Below are 23,418 nucleotides of genomic sequence, written 5' to 3' on the forward strand. Positions count from 1 at the left end.
CAATCAATCAATATCAGTCACAAGTCATTAGATATGAAGAATTAATTTTCACAACCTCAGATGTTCCAAAGCATTTCACAGTTAACAATTTACCTTGAAAGTCTGGTCAATGTTGTTATACAGACCAAGGCCACATGCACACAGCAAGGCCACACGCACATAAATATGATAAGCAAACAAGTTAATCTGTTTTGGTAGTGTTGGGTGAGAGGTGAATGTTGGGCAGGGCATCATAGAGGAAAAAGTGAGATGAGATCATTTATAGCCACCTGGAATCCCAAGCATTGTACTATTGTAGTCCAAATTGTGTATTTAAGTATCCGCAGGTTTCACATTAGGGACACTTGTTAAGTGGATATTTTTTTGAACAGAAACAAAAGAACCAAACAACAATAAAAACAGAAAATGCTGGAAAAAAAATCAGGTCTGGCAGCATCTGTGGACAGAGAAACAATTAAACATTTTGAGTTGTATGACTTCTTCAGAGCTAAGAGAAGTAGAAATGTGATGGATTTTATACTGTTTAAGAGAGGGTGGAGCAAAACAGAAGGTCTAGGATAGGTGGAAGCTTAGGAGAAATTTGACAAAGATGTCATGGGCACAGGGCAAAGAGTGTTAAAACTAAAGAAGGTGCTGATAGTGGCATAAAGGTAAGGTAGCAGAATGTGTTAATACCAGAACAAGGGTCAGCGCTTTCAAAGTAAAACATAATAATAAGTGACAGATTGCCCTGTTAGGGATTGGTTGGGGAAAAAGGATTAAAAAAAATGAAAATAAAATAATAATTGCATTAAAAAAGAGTAAAGATGGAGGAGACAGCTCATGGTCTGATGTTGTTGAACACAATGTTAAGTCCAGAAGGCTGAAAGGTGCCTAACCAGACAGTGTCAAGCGACAGGAAGTTCTTGGTCATTCTTGCGGACTAAGTGAAGGTGTTCCACAGAGAGGTCACCCAGTCTGCGTTTAGTCTCCCCAGTGTAGAAGGCACCACATTGGGAGCAGCGAATACAGTAGGTCAATTTGAAGGAGAAGCACTACTTCACCTGAAAGAAGTGTTTGGGGCCTTGGATGGTGAGGAGAGAGGAGGTAAAGGACCAGGTGTTGCATTTTCTGCGATTGCATGGGAAGGGGACGAGGAGCTGAGGATGAACCAGGGCGTCACAGAGGGAACAGTCCCTATAGAATGCTGACGGAGGCTGGGGGTGTGGGGGGAAAGAGATGGTGGTTGATGGGAAGATGTGTTTAGCGTTGACAGCATGCTGGAGTTGGCGGAATGGCAGAGGATGATCCTTTGAATGAAGAGGCTGGTGGGGTGAAAAATGATGAATAGGTGGACCCTATCGTGGTTCTGGGAGGGAGGGGAAGGGGTGAGGGCAGAGGTCCGGGAGGAGATGGATTGGACAAGGTCGATGGCCCTGTTAACCACAGTGTGGGGAGAAATGGGGGAACCCCTTGGTTCAGGAAAAAGGAAGGCATGTCAGAAGCGCCGTTTTGGAAGATAGCATCATCAGAATAAATGCAACAGAACTGGGAAAATGAGATGGGGTCCTTACAGCAGTGATGGCAACCTAGCCTAGTGAGTGGGCCACATGAGTGGCCTGCAAGATTGAAATCGGGCATGTGCACTAACCATGACCCATGAATAACATTTAATACATGCCAAATAGCTCAAAACAAGTTTATAGAAAATACTTAATCATTCATATACTAATAGAACTGTCATCAACTTCAAATGGTAAAAACAAAAATATTTAAGCTTCCCTTACATCATACTCAGTGCAACTTCTGGTTGGATCTGTCCTCCAAAAGCTTAAGATTAGGACTCAGGGATGTGCAGACGCTTCACAATTCAGCACTGAGGTATCCATCCGTTAGTTTGTTGTGCTTCCTGCATTTAATGTGTCCTATAGTAGCAAAAGTCTGCTTGCAAGATTGACATCAGCTTTGCAATGCAATGCTAGAGAACTGGACCAGGGCTATTCAACCAAAGTTCTCCTATATCTTTCCTCTTTAGCTGGTTAATTTAGTGGTCATCCAGGGCATGAACATGAATTAATTACTCAAACTTCCATTTATCAGCCTCAAGCCTTTGACATACTATGCCACATTTGTTCAGATCAAATTCAAATGGATTTGAGAGCAAAGAGGGGAAGGGCTTCAGATGACGCAGAAGAAAAGCGGTTCAAAACGCTCTGCCAGCGTAGACAGCACTTGTATCAGACAGCACTTGTGTCTGAACTGATGGATCATATTCATTTCCTTGATTGGTGTTTTTCGAGCATTTTTTTTTCAAATTTGGGAAGTGAGTGTAGTCATATGAAGGTAACTAAGGGCACATTAACTGTAGGTGTAGCATGAATTTACTGACACTAACAACTAGTGTGGACAAGAGGTGATTTTTCCCCTGCAACAACTTGTTCAACAAGTTCAAGTGACCAGTAATGTCAGCGAGAAAAACTCGGGGTAAATTTGAGATTTGAGCAAGAAACTGCTTGATTTCTGGTAGAAGTGCCAGGAAACGGTCCAGTACTTTACCACGGCTTAGCCAGTGCATCAGTGTGCATGATGAGGTCTCCATTTTCAGTTTCAATTTGGTCCACAAGTTTTACAAACTGATGGTGATGCAGGGGGAGAATGTGTATAAAGTTAATCATCTGTACCATGTTGTCCATTATAGCTTTCAATCCATCTTCCTTGTCAAGTTTAGGGCAGAGCACTTCTTAGTGTATTATGCAATGCACAACAAATATGTCAGGTACACAAGCTTTCAACAAAGTTACAAATTCATTGTGTTCTCCTGTCATGGAGGGGCACCCATCTGTTGTAACTGATCAATTTTTTCCAAAGTTAATTTGTGCTCTTTCAAAACAATCAGTAAATGCCGCAAAAATATTGAGCCCTGTGCTCACCCATGTATTCCCAAGCGATCTAAAAATGATTCTGTCATGTTTGGATCACTGAACACAACAAGCCCATTTGCAGAGCTGACCAATGTCATTAATATCTTTACATTCGTCCAGCACTATACTGATAGCCTCACTTAAACATACAGTTCTGAAAATCTGCTCTGCCAGATTGGCAGCTACATCTTGCACTTTGTGACTCATAGTACACCTGCTGAGTTGCAGACATTTAACATGTTTGATAATTTCCTCTTGGTTTTTAAACCCATCAAATAAACTATCCGAGGATTCAGCAATGCATTGTTTCATTAATTCACCATCTGAGAATGGCTCTCTTTTTTTTTGCAAGTAACCAAGTAATACAAAAGCTAGCCAAAGTCACTGCATCACTCATTTAATACTTGTCTAAGTACCTGCTTCTGTATTTCCACAGCTCCCTCCAGATTTGGAAGCTGCAGAGCACGTTGGGCAGAACCTACCGGAAATTTTGCTACCTGAGAGGAATGGCGTGTTCAGAAGAGTAAGAGGCGACTTGATTGAAACTTATAAGATCCTGAGGGGGCCTGACAGGGCGAAAGTGGAGAGGATATTTTCTCTTGTGGAAGAATCTAGAACTAGAGGTCACTGTTTAACAATAAGGGGTCGCCTATTTAAAACAAAGACAATGCAAAAACTTTTCACTCAGAGGGTCGTGAGTCTTTGAAACTCTCTTCCTGAAAAGGGTGGTGGAAGCAGTCTTTGAATTTTAAGGCAGAGGTGGATAGATTCTTGGTAAGCAAGGGGGGGGTGATAGGTCATCAGCAGTAGGTGGGGTGCAGGTTTCAGGTTACTATCAGGTTAGCCATGATCTTATTAAATGGCAGAGCAAGCTTAAGGGGCTGAATGGCCTACTCCTTGTTTGTATGTTTTATAATGTCTCTTAACGTTGTATTTGTTTGGAACTAATATCAGCTTGTTGCAAATTAAGCAAAATGGCCTCCTTTTTTGTTCAATAACAAAATAATCCAACTCCAACTCTCTTACCATTCAACCCACATCACTGATTTTCTTCTTTTTGGCTACCTCTTCTTCCTCTGTACTTTTTGATTTTGCACTTGTATCTCCTTTATCACACCACCTCACCACAAAGCGATCCATTGCTGATTGAACCTCAGCAGTACTTTGATTGGATGAGGAGGGAGCACACAGCTTTCCCAATCAACGTTGTGTGCAAACAGCACACACCTCACTTCATATGCCCTTGCTTTGGATGCACATCACTTTAGTAATACCAGTAGGGAAAAAGCTACATGGATGGAAACCAGTGGAAACTGGAAACCCTGTCCGTGGGCAACAGTCAACAAAACGTCTCATGGGCCGTGCTCAGAACCTCAGTGGGCCACAGTTACCCACCACTGCCTTACAGGAAGCAGGGTGTGAGGAGCTGTTGGATTTGTAATGAATATTGGTAGACAGTCTATCACCAGAAATGGAGACAGAGGGGTCATGGAAAAGTAAGGAAAGTGTCAGAGATGGACCATGGGAAGGGGAGAGAAAGGTGAAAATTGGAGACAAAAATTGATGATTTTTTCCATGTCCAGACAAGAGCATGAAGCAGCAGTGATACAGTTATCAATGTACCAAAAAAAAGTTATGGAGGGGATCCTAAGAGAATTGGGCCAAGGAACGTTCCACATACCACACAAAATAAAAAGGCATAACTGGGGCCCATGCAGGCACCCATAGCCACACCTTTTATTTGTAGGAAGTGAGACAAGTTACCCTTAGCCACACCTTTTATTTGTAGGAAGTGAGACAAGTTACCCTTAGCCACATCTTTTATTTGTAGGAAGTGAGACAAGTTAAAGTAGAAATTGTTCAGTGAGAGAACAAGTTCAGCTAGGCAGAGGAGGTGGTGGTGGATGGGGAGTGTTTGAGCCCCTGCTCAAGGAAGAAGTGGAGAGCCCTCAGACCATCCTGGCGGAGGAAGGTGGTGTAGAGGGACTAGACATCCCTATTAAAGAAGGCATTTAGGGCCAGGAAACTGGAAATTGTTGATAATGACATAGGGCATCAGAGGAATCACAGGATGTAGGTGGGAAGAGACAAAACAAGGGGAGAGAGAATGAAGAAAGATAGGAAGAAATGAGTTCTATGGGGCAGGAACAGGCTGACTATTATGGGCCTACCAGGACAGTCCTGTTTGTGGATTTTGGGAAGAGGTAGAAGTGGGCTGTGCAGGGTTGGGAGGCTATGAAGCTGGAAGCTGGAGGAAGATCTCCAGAGGAAGTAAGGTCAATTACTGTCCTGGAAGCAGTGGCTTGATGTTCGATGGCAGGGTCATGTTCCAGTGGGAGGTAGGAAGAAGAGTCTGAGAGTTGGCACTCAGCCTCTGCAAGGTCAGTACGCCAGACAACAGCACTAGCCTTGTCCGCAGATTTGATGACAAAGTCAGGGTTGTGCCTGAGAGAACCAGGTGCAGCAAGATCAGAAGGAGACAGGTAGATGTCCATGACATCTTTATCAAATTTATCCTTAGCTCCCACCCATACCAGACTTTATCCACCTGCTCCACCCACTATTAAATAGTATAAAATACATCACATTTCTACTTCTCTTTAGCTCTGAAGAATCAACACACAGACTCAAAACATTAACTTTGCTGCTCTCTCCACAGATGCTGCCAGAAATGCTGAGTTTTTCCAGCGTTTTCCGCTTTTATTTCAGATTTCCAGCATCCGGTATTTTGCTTTTATCTGCGTTTGCTTTAACCAAACGACAAGCCAGCTTTGCAAGTTTTCAATATGATCCAAATAATCTCATCACCAGCCATTCGCAGTAATTACCTGGAATTTAAATTAATGCCAAAAAATCGTGCATAATAAATAGGACATTACCATCACTATTTAAGAAATCAGAAGATAAAGTCTAACAAATTATCTGCACTTCTTACCTTGGAAGTCTTGGCTGTTTTCATCCTCATTGTTATCTCCCGATTGTATCCAACAGGCATTTTCAAGCCAAGAATGAACGTAGAGGCAATCGAACCAAGGTTTTTCCTGAATGACAACTCACAGCAAAAGAATTCAAATAGCCGCCTAGCTTCATTAAACTGCCCCGCCTATCCATAAGATGTGCAAGAAAAAAACTTGCAACTGCTTCAACCCAAAATACAACAACTAAATAGAATTAGTGAACGAATAATCAAACAAACACAACTTCCAAAAAACATTCCACATCCTCAATCTTCACTTCATCGGCAGTTTTGTCTTTTATCATCTCCTCCAGCTGTCAGCGGCGCTTAAGCGGAATTTCCGCCTTCGAGAAAAGAATTGATTGGCCTCGCGGTGGATCTGCCCGCCCCTATTTGGAATCCTGCTCTGTGAGTGGAGGTGGATGCTGTCAATCAGAGGTTCGGCGCCCTACCAGATGGTACGGAATTTCGAAGGCAAGGCCGTTAGAGGCACGTGTCCGGCCGTTAGCTCGCGCTGCCGGCGAGGGGAATTCGCGGGGAAGGAGCTGTTTATTCCGCTGTTCTTATCAAGCCCACACCAAGGTATTGTCAACATTGAATGCGCCAAGGAAGTGAAGGGCACCCATTGGCGCACACTTCGAAATAATCCATTGTGTGTTTTGAGACATGATATGGCTTGTTTTATAAATACGAGAATTTCCTTTCAGTAAGCGCTCCCGAACCAAGTCCATGATATATCTGGTGTGGGAGGAAAATTTGATGTCTCTGAAAGACTTGGGGCGCCTTTTATATATTGTGAGCATTATATGATTTATTCACTCAAATTGTGCACTTTTGAGAAATTTCCTCGTCCACTGAGTTGGTTTTGCCATTCGGAATAAGATCTTTGACTCACTGCCAGAACTAATTGCATAAATGAAAGGCCCATGACATTTAAATTGCAGCTCAGCCATAACCAATGTCATCAGACCCCACCTGGAAAACTGTTCAATTTTTGGCACAAAACCTCAGAAAAGATGTATCAGCCTCGAAAGGGGTATTGATGTCGAGTGGGCAAGCATAGCTGCTTTCCCTGCTCCAATTTCTCCCTGGCCTATCTTTAATTTTCACAGCATTGCTCGCCTTTTCTTTCCATTTGATACCATCATTAACTTCCTAAGTTAGCCACAGATAGTTCATCCTTCTTGTAGAATCTTTCTTTTTCATTGAATACGTCTGTTATGTATTGAATGTCTTGTTTAGTTTGCCGTACTTTGCAAGCCAATGCATAATGGGATTGCAGAATTCATGTTTAGTTAGTTCCGTTATTGCAGTGGAATAAATGAGAATTGCACTGTTCAATCACCTCCACACTTCCATGAGTATTGATTAGTCTTTAAAAAGTTATTGGCTGTACCAACATTAACACATAATAAATTGGCAATGAAGACAATGGACCTTTGCAGTAAGGCCACTCGAAAAGTTAAACAGCTACTAAAAGGAAATTAATAGTTTAAAAGAATGCACATCTACTCTCCCAGAGCGCTCCCGAAGTTCAGACAAAAGGGATCTGCAAGGTGAAAATAAAAAAAAACTAAGAGGGAAGAAATTCCTGCTGTGCTTTTCTGAACAGGAGAAAAGTCTAGAAAAAAAAGCTTACAGAAAAAAGTGAAGCAGCCGTGTTTGCAGAAAAAAAAAACCCACGATCGCAGGGATCCTGAGAAAGTGCGGGAAAAATACAGCAACAGGGCTGTTGGCTGCAGACAGCCTTCAAAGTTCTAAATATATCGGACATGCAGGGTACAAAAAGAAAACACAGAGAGAAGAACGTGCTGCAGGTTTAATAAGTTTAAAAACTTACAAACAGGGAAGGTCCACGATTGCTGTAGAGCTCACCAAAACCCAAAAAAGGTGCGGAAAAAAACCACAGACATAACCGGCAGCTGCTAACAGCCTGAGCTTAAACAAAATAGTTACCATATTAAAGCGATAACCGTGTTTAAGGTGTTAACTACAAAAAACAGGAAATGACAGTAAATCAAAAAGTAACTGATGGAGAAGAGAAAATAAAAAGGTGGAAAATGACCGCTTACCAGACTTATTAGACATTTCAATGAGACTGGAATATTGGTGCTCTTACACTGAACGCTTTGAGTTTTTTGTCCTTGCAAATGGAATTGAAAATGATAGAAAGGTGGCAACTTTCTTAAGTGTGATGGGAGCTAAAACCTTTGGATTGTTAAGAACCTTGGTGCAGCCTGAAAAACCTGGCACAAAATTGTAGGAGGACATTGTAAAAGCCCTGGAGACGCATTTTTCCCCTAAGCTACTTGTCATAGCAGAAAGATTTAGGCTTCACGAAAGAAACCAAGAAGACGGGAAACAATTGCACAGTATGTTCCAGTATTTAAAAAGCTCACTGAACATTGTGAATTCAAGGAAGTTCTGAACAATACCTTCCATGACAGGTTAGTCAGTGGCCTTCATACTGAAGCAATCCAGAAACGTCCCCTGACAGAGGCTAACCTCACTTTGAAAAGAACCATAGAGATTGCAACTTCCATGGAGCTGGCTGCAAAAGAAGCACAATAGCTGAGTGCATCAACTCGAGTGCGTAACATGACAGCTGAGTGTGCACACAAGATAGCAAGCAGCCAAGAATGTTACAGCTGTGGAAAGCTTGGTCACCATCCATCTGAATGTTGGTGCAGAGACCTTGGATGCCGTCAGTGTGGCAAGAAGGGACACATTAAGCGTGCCTGTAAAAACAAAAAATGCAGCAGTGAATCAGAAAGGCAAACCAGAGAAAAAGGAATCTGCCATCTGGTGTAACGAGAAGAAAAGCCTGCATGTCATAGAGCAGAAACACCAAGACCAAAGAAGAAGGCACTCTCCACATCTTGTCAGTGACAGGTGGTTCACAGGGCTACTGGGTAACACCACGGCTGGAGAGCCGCCAATACATATGGAACTGGACGCAGGGGCAGCAGTTTCTCTGGTCCCAGATGCTGTGTGTAAGGAGAAGCTTAAATGTCTTCCTTTGATGCCTGCAAAAATCAGCCTGAAAACATATACAGGGGAATCTGTACCCATGATGGGCAGAACGGAAGTTAAAATGGAACTAAAAAAATGGACAGACTGCTGAGCTACCACTGCTTGTAGTGAAAGGCAGCCTTCCAGCTATAGTTAGACAGTCATGACGTGAGAAGATCCAGTTAAACTGGGTAGAAGTACATAGCATTGCAAAAGAAGACACTGGCCTGACATCTGTTATAAAATAACGTGCTGTTGTTTTCAAAGGAGATTGGGAAGCATGAAGGGAACCACCATAGAACTGAATATCAAAACTGACTCTCAACCGAAATTCCTGAAGGCCAGAACCGTGCCTTATGCCATATGGCCAAAAGTTGAAACTGACCTGCAACGTCTGGTCAAAATAGGAGTCTTGGTACCTGTCTCCCATATCGAATGGGCAACACCCATCGTTCCAGTGCTCAAGAAAAATGGCTCCATACGCATATGTGGAGATTTCAAGATTACTGTTAACGTCGTGTTGTGTGCAGAACAATATCCAATTCCCCATAATGAGGACCTTTTTGCTGGCCCGGCTGGTGTTCAGAAATTCAGCAAACTAGATCTATTCCAGGCCTACATCCAATTGCACGTTGATGAGAAGTCACAAGAATATCTTACCATCACAACGGACTGTATAGATATTGCCTTTTTCCTTTTGGAATAACTTTAACTCCAACCTTGTTTCAGAGGGCCATGGACCAGATCCTGAGTGGCTTGCCTGGAGCTCAGTGCTATATTGACGATATCTTGGTAATGGGCAGGACTGATGAGGATCATCTCAAGAACTTGATGCCACCCTACAAAGGATACAGGTGTATGGCCTATGGGTTTGCAAAGACAAATGCGAGTTTTTTCAGCCCTCTGTGGAATGTTTGGGGCACGTCATTAGTGCTTCTGGACTTCCAAGGTAAAGGCTATTGTGGATGCTCCAGCTCCTCAGAATACCAGACAACTTCGCTCGTTCTTAGGGCTGCTGAATTATTATGGTAGATTTATTCCACAGCCGGCAAGTCTGCTGAAAGCCCCACATGAGCTTCTTTCAGATCAAAGCCTGGAAATGGACAGAAGTCTGTGTTGCTGAATTCAAGAAGGCTAAAGCAGCGCTGACAGATTACAAGGTACTGATGAACTTGGACCCTTCACCTCTATAACTTGCATGTGATGCATCGCCTTATGGCGTTGGGGCCGTTGTTTCACACACAATGCCCTTAGGTGTGCAGAGGTCCATAGCGTTCACTTCACAGACTTTAAGAAAAGCAGAGAGCCATTATGCTCAAATTGAAAGCGAAGCACTAGGAATTATTTTTGGAATCCGGAAATTTCACAAGTACTTGTTTGGATGGAAATTTACGCTGCTGACTGGTCATCAACCATTCACCTCAATTTTCGGTCCATACACAGGCATCCTTTCTTTGGGTGCAAGCAGAATGCAGCATTGGGCATTGATGTTGAGTACTCACACATCAAATGTGACATCAACTATCAAAAATCTACCTTGTATGGCAATGTGGATGGCCTTTTGAAGCTGCCGCTATCAATCAGCTATGTGGACTCTGCTCAGAAACACATTTTCTACTTTGTATATATGGAGAACACACCCATCACTTCCTTCCAAATCAAGAAGGCCACTCGAGTGGACCCAACATTGTCCAAAGTCATGGACCTTGTGATGCATGGCAACTCTTCCCCAAACTTCTGACTCTCACCTGACCTTTTATCCTTACGTTTCAAGGAGGATGGAATTATCAGTCACTTCAGGATGTTTGCTTTGGGGCATGCAAGTTGTTATTCCACTGACATTGAGGAAACTAGTGTTGGACCAACTGCATTTTGGTCACTGGAATAGTTTGAGATTGCAAGGCGCTACTTTTGCTGGCCTGGCTTGGACCAAGACATTGAAGCCAAAGCAAGATCTTGTCCTTCATATCAGAGTGAAAGACATGCCTCATTGACACCCCTCCATCCATGGGATTGGCCGAAAAACCCTTGGCAGCGCGTTTACATCGATTTTGCTGGACCGTTCGAAGGAAAAATGTTCATGGTGTTTGTGGATGTTCATTTCAAATGGCCAGAAGTTTCAGTGATGTTCTTTCAGCTGTAGTACAGGACAATTCAAAAGCTGAGAAATGTTCAGTCGTTACGGATTACCAAAACAACTTGTGACCATCAATGGATCTCAGTTTGTCTTGCAGGCGTTTGAGAATTTTTTGAGAAGTAACAGAATTCATCACATCACCTAAGCACCATACCATCCATCCACCAATGGATTAGCTGAGAGATTTGTTCAAACCATCAATCACGCTTTAAGTTCGGCATGAGGACATTCCTCCATTCAAAAGCTTCTGGACACATTTCTGCTGACATACTGAAACATGCCACATGCTACGACTAAAGCATCTCCAGCATTCTTACTAATTGGACGGCAAATGAGCACTTGCTTTGATCTGCTGAGACCAAAAAACATGACACGCTGTGCAAGGTGAACAGCATGACCTAGTGGAGAGAAGAAAACAAATATCAAAACCAAGAATTTTCTGTCCTGGACAAGAAGTTGCAGTTCGTAATTATGCTACCAGAGCTAAATGGGTTCCTGCTATGTTGATTGCTCAGACGGTACCTGTTTTGTACACAGTCCAAACTGCGAATGATCTCACCTAGCGGGGACATGTTGACCAACTGTTGCCAAGTCAAGCACCATCTAAGGATACACCTCTTATGGAAGAGCCATCTCAATGTAAAGGAACGCCGACTTCAGTCTCACCTCCTCAGTCAAGCTCAACTAAAGCTGAAGTTGTCTCACCTTCACCTACATTAGACACAACTTCAGATTCGACTACAAGTCCTAAATTGTCATCAGTTTCTGAGGAACATTACCCTGTAAAACACTTGAGATGAGTTCGGCAGAAATAGAGGCAGTCTACCTTATTTCCCTAGTTCAGAAAATGTTTTATTAAGCTGACATTCCCAATAAGGGGGGGAAGGAATATGTTATGTATTGAATCTTGTTCAGCTTGCCGTACTTTGCAAGCCAGTGCATTGTGGGATTGCAGAATCCACGTTGTTTTGTTAGTTCTGCTACTGCAGTAGAATAAATGAGCTGCGCAGTTCAATCACTTCCACGCCTCTCTGAGTATTGATTAGTCTTTAAAAAGTTATCGGCTGTACCAATATTAAAACATAACAATATAATTGTTGAGAGATTTGAAAGAGGACTGGAAATATTGTATTGCATCACAGTAGAGAAATTCTTCATCAGATTCTTTAAGGAGTTGGGGTCAATCCACTTGAATCCTTGTACACTCGAGTGATACTTAACTCTCAAAATGACAATGATTTTCAGCGATGTACCTGCAGGCGTCACATGCATTCCAGCTGCAATAAGTAGACATACCTGTACTAGCCATAGTTTGCAGGTCAGGCCCCAAGAGATGGCACAACTTGGTGACATTATTAGCAAATTACGGCATAGTTGTCAAAGACAAATTTATTCTGTTGTTCCTCTAAGTCATTCTGTAATTTTTGAGCTACTTCTTAGTTTATAAACCTGAGGTCATCCAAAACTCTGCAGCCTGTGTCTTAACTCGCAGCAAATCCCGTTCTGTTACCCCTGTGCTCACTGACCTACATTGGCTCCCCATCATGCGAAGTCTTGATTTTAAAATTCTCATTCTTGTTTTCAAATCTCTCCATGGCCTTGCCCTTCCCTATCTCTGTAATCTCCTCCAACCCCACAACCCTCCAAGATATCTGCGCTCCTCTAATTCTAGCCTCTTGTGCATTCCCTATTATAATTGCTCTACCAATGGTGGCTGTGTCTTCAGTTGCTTAAAATCCAAGCTCTAGGATTCCCTCTGTACACCTATCCTTCTCTCTACCTCACACTCGTTGTTAAAGACACTTCTTAAAACCTATCCCTTTGATCAAGCTTTTGGTAATCTGATCTAAAATATCCTTATGTGGCTGGATGTATTTATTTTATAATGCGCCTTGGGATGTTAAATTACATTAAAGGTGGTATATAAATATTATCATATACAAATTTTGCTGCTTTACATTTATCTCCTGAATTGAGGTAATTGGCGTAAATGCCCCTCTATTGATCCTTAGGTACCCCATTATGGCAGAAGCCCTGTTGTGAGTACCTGTTGTTTCCTACCCTTCAGGCAACCTCTAATCCTCTCCACTGAGGTAGTGAAGAAAAGGCAGGTTTGAAATGAAAATAGGAAAAGTAGAACAGAATCTAACAGCCTGATGAAAAGGAATAAGCAGGAAGACACTGGCCACAAAATTTAGATCCATAATGCTGAGGTTGCTGGTGCTACAGCAGCCCAGAACTCCAAAAATGGTGGCTGGAACCTTCCTGTGCAATTTGCATGGCACATCAAGATATAAGGGAACTAATACAGGTGTGTTGTGTATGTGCCAAAAATTTAGCACAGCACCTGCTATCCCAGACCTTGCAGGTCTTATTAACACCTTCTCTTCATCACTCCCAGCAGAACATGTGTTCAACTGCATAAGAGACCACTCCCCTATCATTAGTGCTATTCAAAGGAACTTTCAGGTGAGGCATTTTTTACTTTCTTTTGCTGCTACAGGATGGGTGAAAGTACTGTGTTCAGTTTTGATGGCGGAGCTTGGAAAAGCTTCTGGATTCACAAGGGCATGGTTCTTTACTTGCCCAGAGTTCAGTGGAGTTTGAAAGACTATCAGGAGAACATCTGCTTTCACTAATGGTAATTGTAATTGCAAACCTCTTGTGCTGCAACATGACAGGAACATGGAACAGAGAGGGGAAGCTGTCTGCAGAGGGAGGGAGAGAAGCAATTTCAAAAGAAAGTCATACCCATAGCTTGCGATTTGCCATTGACCAGAAACCTAACTGGATTAGTCATGTAAATACTGTCATGAACAGATATATCTGCAACAAGTAGATTGGCGAGGGCAAGGTCTAATAGGTCTTTTTATTGGTTCTCTCACCATCTGCTGCAGTTTGGAAGTGATGTCCATTAGGACTTGGCCAGCTTGATCAGTAGGGGTGTTACTGGGTCTCTCTTGGTGATAGACGTTGAAGTTCCCCATAGAGTACATTCTGTGCTCTTACTACCCTCAGTGATTCTTAAAGATGGGGTGAAATTTTATGGCCCCATTGTGGCGGATGCAGGGCCGTAAAATGCGGCAAGCTGTTCAAAAGTTCATTGACTTCAGCAGGACTGTAAAATCCCGCTGGCGTAAAATTCCACCTATAGCATTAAACATGGAGAAGTACCGATTCATTAGCTGAGGGAAAGGAGTAGGTGGTAATCAGCAGGAGGTCTCTTTGCCCAAATTTGACCTCATGCCATGAGATTTTGTGGGGTCTGGAGTCAAAGCTGAGGACTTTCAGGGCTGCTCCCTCCAACTGCTTTGCCACCATGATGGCACAGAACAAACCCAGGGATGGTGATGGAGACATTTTGGACATTGGCTGAAAGTGTGCATCACTTACCATTGAAGTCGGTACATGAGTCAGCCTCTCATCTCTCCAAACTTGTTCCAAAAATAGGGATCAATGTATACACTGAATGTTGGTGTGGGTACTCGCCGTTTTAAAATGTGAGAAATGCATAACGCTGGTAATTCATATTAAATTAAAATGGCATGTTTATTGAATATATCATATAAAGATACCTTTAATCACAATGAAAGTGTTTTAAAATCCATCAAGTTCATTGTCTTTGGCATCAAATGCAAAGAGTTAATTGAATTCATTCTGAATCACTTTGACTATTATGGCACGGCTGATGGTAAATGCCCATCGCAAAGGGAAACTTGAAACAGCTGCCAAAATGGTTTTTGCAATTTGTATAGTATGAGGAGAGGCTCTGAAATCAGGAAATCATGTCTCCGACTTGTAATGATTTGATAGTAGAGTAAGCATTTATTAAAAGAATAAAGCAAAAAGAAAATGCAATTACACTTAACCTCAAGAATGGCTTCACGCAATAAACAGTACTTTAAAACAGTTCCGCAAAATCTTAATTAACTACCCCCAGAGCTAACCTTCCCCTGTTCTATTCAGCAACTATCCTTATTGACTTTAAAATCTATAGAATTCCAGCAATTTTTACCACACAGTGCCTTTACCCTCGGGATGCCCTCTGAAGCTGACAGCAACTGGTCCTCCCAGTCTAGCCTTGTTCACACTATCTTCTGGGAGGTCTGGCCAGCTTTTCCTGCTGTCTTCTGGGAGATCTAAGCAGCTACTCCCTCACACAGGGAGTAGTATTTCTTTAAATGCATTCCTCCCCTTTGACCTCTCCATTATCTCAACTAGTCTCTTTATAAATGTTTTCTTCCCAGACTTGATTAGACTCTACTTTAGCTTTTAGGTTTTTAAAAAGCGTAAACTTACCCTGTCTTTACTTTATTTACTTACACCTTTTTACAACCTGCACATTATCCCCCTTTGAACTAAAACAGCTCAATTCAAAACTATTCCTGTTATTGCTTTATGTAAAATTCTGATTGAAGTTCCTCTTGGTTCATTAACATATCAAAACCACATCTTACTGTTGGCTTTAGACTCTTGTGGTCACTCTGGCTGTTACTCCAATTACCATATTTACAAACCCCAACAGCCTGTCTTCCAGTACATAAGAAATATGACAGGGTTATTAACAGAAGAAAAATATTACAATTTCTTGTTTTCTTGACACTATGGAATCGTCATAATCAACTTTAGATCAGATTTGGCGGTTTCAGTTTCAGATTCATCCCTCCACAACAAATTACCTTCCTCTCCATCCATTGAATTGGATATTCTGCATTTTTTGAATGATCTGATGCAGTTTGTGCATTAATGGCATCCTATGATTTGATGACAAAAGCACATAAAAGATCAAGTGGGGTAGTGTGTGTATTTCCACTCTGTGAAAGTTTTTGTCTGTCAACCATCTGTCTATTCCATTTGGTGTGAACATGATCCTTAAATGGCTTGTTGAGCACACATCCAAAGGTTGAACTACAAATGTTAGACCCCTGCTATCACTGCTATGCTCATTATCCCATCAACTTGTCCCCTTGTCTCACCCATCTATTAGCATATGGCCACACAGTTGACCCTTGATCAAGCTCCTCACAGCTGCACACTGTCACAGTGTAGTAGTGTGACTAAGAGGGAAGAAACCAGTAGTTGCTGTCAGTGGTTGTTTTGCACAGCATCCTATCTTGTAGTCACAGCTGCAACATACGTGGCACCAAGTATTTGCAAATTCTCCACTACACCTTACCAGTAATCATTGATGATATGGTGAAAATGATTAGTGCATGTAAGCACACAAAAGTGAATGAGAACATTGCAATCTGAATGGCTCATGACCCTTTTTGTCCTACATTTCTATTCATAGAGTGTAACACAGAGGAGACAAGGGAAGGGATGGGGCCAGCTGCCCCATGATTTTCTGACCAAGGCCTTCACGTTTTGGTGGAAGAGGCCCAGAAGAGGAGAGAAGTTCTCTACCCTGATGGCTGCTGTAATGCCCCTGCAGCAGCCAAGAAGGTCTGGATTCAAATAGCAGCTGTAGTGAGTGCAGCAGGAAATCATCAACGCTTGTGGATTCAATGCAGGAAAACATTCAATGACCTGCTGCATTCCGGCAAGGTGAGTAGTTTGGGTCCGCCACACAGAGCTCCAAGGGAAGGGTCATATTTGATGCTGCAACTAAGGTGCTAGACATGGCACATACATCTACTTAAGCATTGAGGCTTATATGTGCACACAGCTCAGGTAGTTGCGCACAGAACACGTGAACGAGCACTGTGATGCACAGAGGCAGTGAAGAGCAATATCCCTCCATGCACTATATGAGAGGCTAACATAAATTCATGTTGTCTTTGTTGACTGTCACGAGGCTATGCCCCTTTATTTTTACAAATATGACTTTTCAACTGACTGCAAATTTTGCAACTTGAAATGAGACAGAACATAGGACTTAAAAATGCAAGGCAACCTTCCAAGGAAGAGGTGAAAAAGCAAACAAGACACCCTCAGGGGAGTGTGAAGAGAGCGACATTTCCTACATTTCCCAGATCCATCGAAACTTGTCGCTGTCTAAGGAAGAGACATTAAAATGCGAAGTACTGGATAATAAAATAACAGCTGCCACAGACAGACCGAACCCAAAACCCCTTGGGGATGGGTGAAGTATAACAAGCCAGGCTGCAGTCACTGAGGAGAGATTGCAAATGACACAGGGAATGTCACAAAAGTTTTCAGCAGTGGAAACAGGTTGAAAAGCCACTCTCTTTTTTGGAATAAGTGTATTAAGTCAACTTTACTATAAATCTACTAGCGAACTGAGACATTCTGCAACATCTTCTACACCTGACCACAACCATGAAACCAGCTAATCCAAATCGGCTGCAACAAGTAAAAATCTACTCCTCAAGGGCAATCAAAGGACATTTAACTATATATTCTTTTAACTTTTGTTTATTTTACTCTAACTTCCCTTATTTCTAATACGTGTGTGCGTTTGACGTCACATTTTTCTTTTTTTTCCCTCGGGTTTGGTAGTTAATAAACTTGCTCTTTCTTTAACTCAGGAAAACCTTGTTTGACTGGCTCCTTGTTGCTCACCACGTAAATATTTATATCGTGAAAAAGAAACTTAAACCTTTGTTGTGACTAACAAAGGAGGTTGAATAGAGGGGAGCAGCTCACGCCTTCTCACCTGGTCATAACAAGTCAAAAAGGGCAAAGAATGGGAAGGAGATGGCTGGGACTGGGGTTGGTCAGACTGGCTGAGACATATTCAGCCCATACAGCAGATGGCCATGGAGATTGCCAGGGTACCTGAACAACTGTTTGTTGGTGATGTTGAATTGCCATTAACATGTGATAAAGGCAGTGTTGAAACCACCCCTGCACATGGTGGTAATGGTGGAGGTCATGCTGTCAGTTCGCTGAGCACAAGGGGACATTGGCATGAGAGGGCTTACAAGGATGTGGTTGTGTCATAAGGGCAGTGCAAACATGGTTATGGTGATGGCATACATCAGATTTGTGCATTCACAATGAGAAGGGCTATACCTAAATAACTTCAGTAGCTCATACTGGTCCCAGCTCTGCTCCCTCACCCCACACCAACACTCCACTCCCTGGGCCAGATAATTCCTTGGGCATCAAGAGGAGCAGTCAACCCCAACAACCCCACCAGAGTTCCTCAGGGTAGTGTCCAGGGCCCAAACATCTTCAGCTGCTTCATCAATGACCTTCCGTCCATCAGAAGGTCATAGTGGGGATGTTCACAGATGATTGTGCAATGTTTAGCACCATTGCAACTCCTCAGATACTGAAGCAGTCCGTGTCCAAATGCAGCAAGACCTGGATAACATCCAGGCTTGGGATGACAAGTGACAAGTAACATTCGTGCCACACAAGTGCCAGCCAATGACCATCTGCAACAAGAAAGAATTTAACCATCGCCCCTTGACATTGAATGGTATTGCCATCGCTGAATCCCCACTATCAACATCCAGGGGATTACCATTGACCAGAAACTGTACTGGACTAGCCATATAAATACTCTGGCTACAAGAGCAGGTCAGATGCTAGGAAACCTGTGGCAAGTAACTCATCTCCTGACTCCCCAAAGCCTGTCCACAATCTACAAGGCACAAGTCAGGACTGTAATGGAATACTCTCCCCTTGCCGAGATGAGTGCAGCTTCAACAACACTCAATAAGCTTGACACCATCTAAGACAAAGCAGATTGCTTGATTGGCACCCCATCCACAAACGTTCACTCCTTCCACTGATGCACAGTAGCAGCAGTGTGTACCAGATGCACTGCAGAAATTTACCGAGACTCCTTAAACAGCACCTTCCAAACCTATGACCATTACCATCTAGAAGGACCAGGGCAGCAGATACATGGGAACACCATCACCTGGACATTCCCCTCCAAGCCACTTATCATGCTGACTTGGAACTATAATCATTGTTCCTTCACTGTCGCTGGGTCAAAATCCTAGAACTCCCTCCCTAACAGCACTGTGAGTGTACCTACACCACAGGGATTGCAGCGGTTCAAGAAGGCAGCTCACCACCACCTTCACAAGGACAGTTAGGATGGGCTATTAATGCTGGCTTGCCAGTGAAGCCCACATCCCTTGAATGAATTTAAAAAAAGGGCCAATCTAGAGATCTGCAGGTCACTGAGGAGGATGAAGGTACTGAGAGCTCCTTAGCACCCTCATCTTCCCTCGCCTCCCCAGCCCCTCCACCAGAGCCCTCGACTGATGCACATGTGCCAGCGACCACCCCTAGCAAAGCAGGCATGCAAAGGCTACAGTGTGAAGGAAGTCCCAAGGGCGCTTGCACAATAAGGTAGACTACCATGCTCCCTGTTGCCATTTAGAGAAGGGAGCAACCTGCCTCCACCTCCTCCAGGGCAACACAGAGGGCACTTTGTAGGAGTGTGAGAGAGTGAAGGGTGCCATCTCGCCTAGAGCACTAATGGATTCACCGTAGTTACACTTTTCATATTGTGTACAGCACGTTTGAGCACTTCTTCAATATATTTACATACACTTGTACATGACTTGGTGTGCATTTGTACACTAGAGAGCTTAAAAAGAATGATAGCATTATGAAGGTGGTTCTTACCAGTAAAAATGAGGGCAACATGCTGATGTCCAAATTGATGTTCTCTCAACAGGATCAAGGTTGTTGGCTGATTTATAATGCTTCAGAGGGCTTCTTCCTTCCCTGCTGCATCACGTAAGATTGCAGTGTTCAAAGGCTCCAGCACTGAGATGCTGCTTGTATCTTTCAATGTCCATCCAAACCTTGCTTTAAGGGAGGGTCAATAACCAGAAGCCATGAACAGATGCTGAGCAGCAGATGCATCACAAGCATGTGTGCTGGGTGCAAGACATTCATCCACACTGCCATGTTATACATTGGCCTAGGTGTAGGTATTGCAGCTTGAGACATAATGCATCATGCCGTTAATATTGGTCTTCTGCTGTGCTCACTACTTTGGCTGCGTTTGCATTCCAGGTATCATAGGATGTGTTTTGTGCGGTAAGCAGAGGTATATGAAGACCAGAAATGTTGCATGTGGCACCCAAATTAGGATCTGGACTATTAGCTGGAATGGATGGTGTGCACATTCTTTTAACTGTGTTGTTGCACAGTTATGGGTTCCTCATGTGCAAGGTGCCTATGTGTGCTACAGCATAGAATACTCTCAGCATGCGGCGAATTTGAATTCTGGTATCATGTCATTCTCAGCATTATGGGCATGGTTTTATTATGGAAATTTGGTGGCATAGGCCCCTCATTTACAGTCATTAGTGTTCAAGTGATGTGAGGTGGTGGGGGGTGGGGGGCGACATTGTGAATGACTTATTATCATGTTTGCAATATGATGAGGTCCATGGTTATGCTGTTGTGGGTTTCAGCCATACAAATTTGACTACATTCGACTCATTGAAATTTAATGTCTCCCTTGTGGGGAGTGGGCAGTCTTTTGAGTAATTGTGGAGTCAATGTATTGAGGTGGAAATATGTCACCAAGAACTGACTGATGGCATTTATAATATGGGAGGACCATATGAGAATCTATTTCGCACAAGGACCTTTCTGGCAATGACATCCTCCAGCAAAGAGTTTGCCCTGGCTACATACCCATGCCTCCCAGCTGCTATGCCATTGGCAGCCTCCTTATCCTCATTCATTTCAGAATCTTCCAAATGGACAGGGGCTTCCTCCTCCTCACTATCTCCCTCCTCCTCAGAGGTTGGATCTCTGTCCATGGCATCGTTGTCATTGATTTGTACGCCCACCCACTGCACAATGTTGTGCAGCAGGCAGCACACCACTGCTAAACCTGATACCGTTGCTGGGGCAAATTGCAGAGCTCCACCTGAGCAACTGAAGCACATTTTTAAAATGTCATTTGTGTGTTTGCTGGTACTTCTGGTGATGACATAGCCACCACTGTAGTTGCACTCTGCCTCCATTTGTGGGCTCCTAAATGGGGTCATTAGCCAACTTCTTAAGGGGGTAGCCCATATTCCCTAGAAGCCAACCATGGATCTGCATTGCTGGCTGAAGTAGTTGAGGAGTTGGGAACTCAAATATGAAGGAGTGGGGCAGCTGCTAGGAAATTTTGCATGCACATGAAGGGAGACCTCGTGGTGGTTACAAAGCACCTTGAGTGGAAATTGATTAGAAAGACTTCTAGTTGACAAAGATGTTTCCGCTTTGAATTGGGACCTTTACCGTAACATGAGTGCAATCAATAAATTCCTGCACCTCAGGGAAGCCTGCTAATTGGGCAAAGGCCGTAGCTCCCTACATTTTAAATGCTAAATTAATGTGATTCCCCAATACAAGCAAACAGTGCATGAGTTACAGCCTTAATGCAGCTATTTGCTGCTGACTGGGATATACCAGACAAGTCTCCTGATGATCCCTGGAAAGATCCTGAGGCATAGAAGTTGAGCGATGATTACTTTCACACCACTGGCAGGGCATGGGGGTTGATGGATTGTGGCTCAAGTTGCTGCTGGACCATGCGACATATGTTTGTCACCACCTCACAGTTTAGCCTCAGTTACCTTCAACACTGGGTCTCCGGCATATTGAGGTAGGTGTCCTAGCTCTGTACACCCTTCCCATCGGGTAGTACATGGTCGTCCTCCTTCCTGGTGCAAGGGTGGCAGCATCTTCCTCCTGACCTTCTGCCCTCCCTCTGGCCTCCAGTTGCTCACGTTGATTGGCTTCTATGGCCTCCATTTGCAAGGGTGTTGTGCCCATCTTCTATCTTCCTTTGCACAAAGTGCTATGCACCCTTCTCAAGCACATAGTTCTTCCTGCTACTTGTGTGCATGAGTCAGCATGGGCAACAATAATTGTCCAGTGACACCAGGAGCCCCAACCTTCTACTCCCTAGGGTTGGGTTTTTAACCAGAGGGAGACAATTTAAGGCCTTTGGCAAAAGAATCAGAGGCAATACAAGAAAAACCTTTTTGGCACCTTGAGTGGTTAGGATTTGGAATGCACTGGCTGACAGAGTGATGGAAACAGATTCAGTAGTAGCCTTCAAAAGGGAAATTAATAAAACACAGGAAAAAAAATTGTAGGGATAAGGGGAAAGAGAGGGAGAGTAGGACTAACTGGATTGTATTTCGAAAGAGCTGGTGCAGACTCCAAGTGCTGAATGGTCTCATCCTATATTGTACCATCCTATGAGTCTATGATTAGCTCATTAATCCTACATAATCATATAGCTTTGAATAACAATAATTTCTGTACTCATTTAGGAATTCAATGGTCAGATCATAATTCCCCAATTAAATAACCAAAAAAATGTTTTACATTGCATATCATAAATCATGTGGCAACCATTGTATTATAACAGTTATAATGAATTCCACAAATAGCAATAAAAGCCTTTAGGCATTTATATGAATCTAGGTCATTTTATCATCACTTAACAAGTAACAACACAATATAATGGCTGTGTTGAATACTTCTGGAAATGTTGATGATACTGCACATTCCACATATTCGAGTATAAGTTTAACACAGCACTAAATAATTATGAATAAACTAAAAATATCAACAGTGCCAATTACTAAGATGAAAATAATTAATGTAGGTACTACATATACTGATATTTCAAAAATGTACAACACTAGTACTATAAAAATCCCAGTTGGACTAGAGTTAATATGACCAAGTAATGTATCAAGCTTTGAAATATTGACATACTTGCAATACAGAAAAACCTTATTGGATGTATTATACGGCGCCATGAAGCAATACCAATGATTTTATCCAACCTCTCAGTCTAAAACATGCAACAAATCTATTCACATCACATAAGTGCTTGTTCTGAATGGACACTTATGAAAAGTGAACAACTGCAACATATTTTTAAATTTATAAAACAATTCACATCTGGCACAAGTCAGTTAGCCTCAACAGAAATATATGCATTATTTAATAGTAAAACCACCATGACAAAAAATAGCTGTTTTTATCTTGAACATTTTTTTGATTCTTTCTTGATGGTCACAGTACACACAGCTAATATTGTTTTCTGCAAACTATAGAATATAACCTATGGTTTTGAGCCAAAAATATTAATATGCATCTAAAGTTTGATCTCTTTCAAACAGAGATAGTCAGTTAATGGCTGTTGAATATAGTTATTAGTGTCAATCTGTCAAGTAGTGTTAATGACAGCAAATACTAAGTGGATTGGGACATACATCCTTTGTAACTGACAACCCATGAAAAGCTGTTACCCTGAGGTAATTATGAGATACACAAATTTCTAATGCTCTTTGTTTTTGGAATCTTCAGGGAATTTTTGAATATGTACATGTTTCATTTTATATCAGCTAGTCAGCCAGGGAGTCTGAGGCCAGCAGATGAACTAAGTTAGATCTGGCTCCCTGCAAGCATTTTGAAAGTAAGAAGTAAATGATTATGCTTCAAAGATCAAT

At 42.6% G+C, this 23,418-nt stretch overlaps 1 protein-coding gene and 1 long non-coding RNA gene across 7 annotated transcripts in view; one reads left to right on the forward strand and one right to left on the reverse strand.

Annotated features, from left to right (window-relative positions):
• ccdc14 (coiled-coil domain containing 14) overlaps nt 1-6,145 on the reverse strand; it is an 88,477-nt gene extending 82,332 nt beyond the window's left edge. For 5 of the 6 annotated variants that reach the window (XM_041201623.1, XM_041201622.1, XM_041201626.1 and 2 more), the window contains exon 1: nt 5,836-6,145. In XM_041201623.1, the coding sequence (XP_041057557.1) occupies nt 5,836-5,895 (60 nt within the window). In that variant the 5' untranslated portion in view covers nt 5,896-6,145. The remainder of the gene's footprint in view (nt 1-5,835) is intronic. The other variant, XM_041201624.1, reaches the window with a different exon arrangement.
• A 157-nt stretch (nt 6,146-6,302) lies between these two features.
• On the forward strand, nt 6,303-17,496 carry LOC121285249. The gene is made up of 2 exons (XR_005944620.1): nt 6,303-6,438; nt 16,299-17,496. It is a non-coding gene; the product is annotated as an uncharacterized LOC121285249 (long non-coding RNA).
• The last annotated feature ends 5,922 nt before the right edge of the window (nt 17,497-23,418 follow it).

The sequence above is a fragment of the Carcharodon carcharias genome, chromosome 12, assembly GCF_017639515.1.
Source record: "Carcharodon carcharias isolate sCarCar2 chromosome 12, sCarCar2.pri, whole genome shotgun sequence".
In the NCBI taxonomy this organism is placed as follows: Eukaryota; Metazoa; Chordata; class Chondrichthyes; order Lamniformes; family Lamnidae; genus Carcharodon; species Carcharodon carcharias.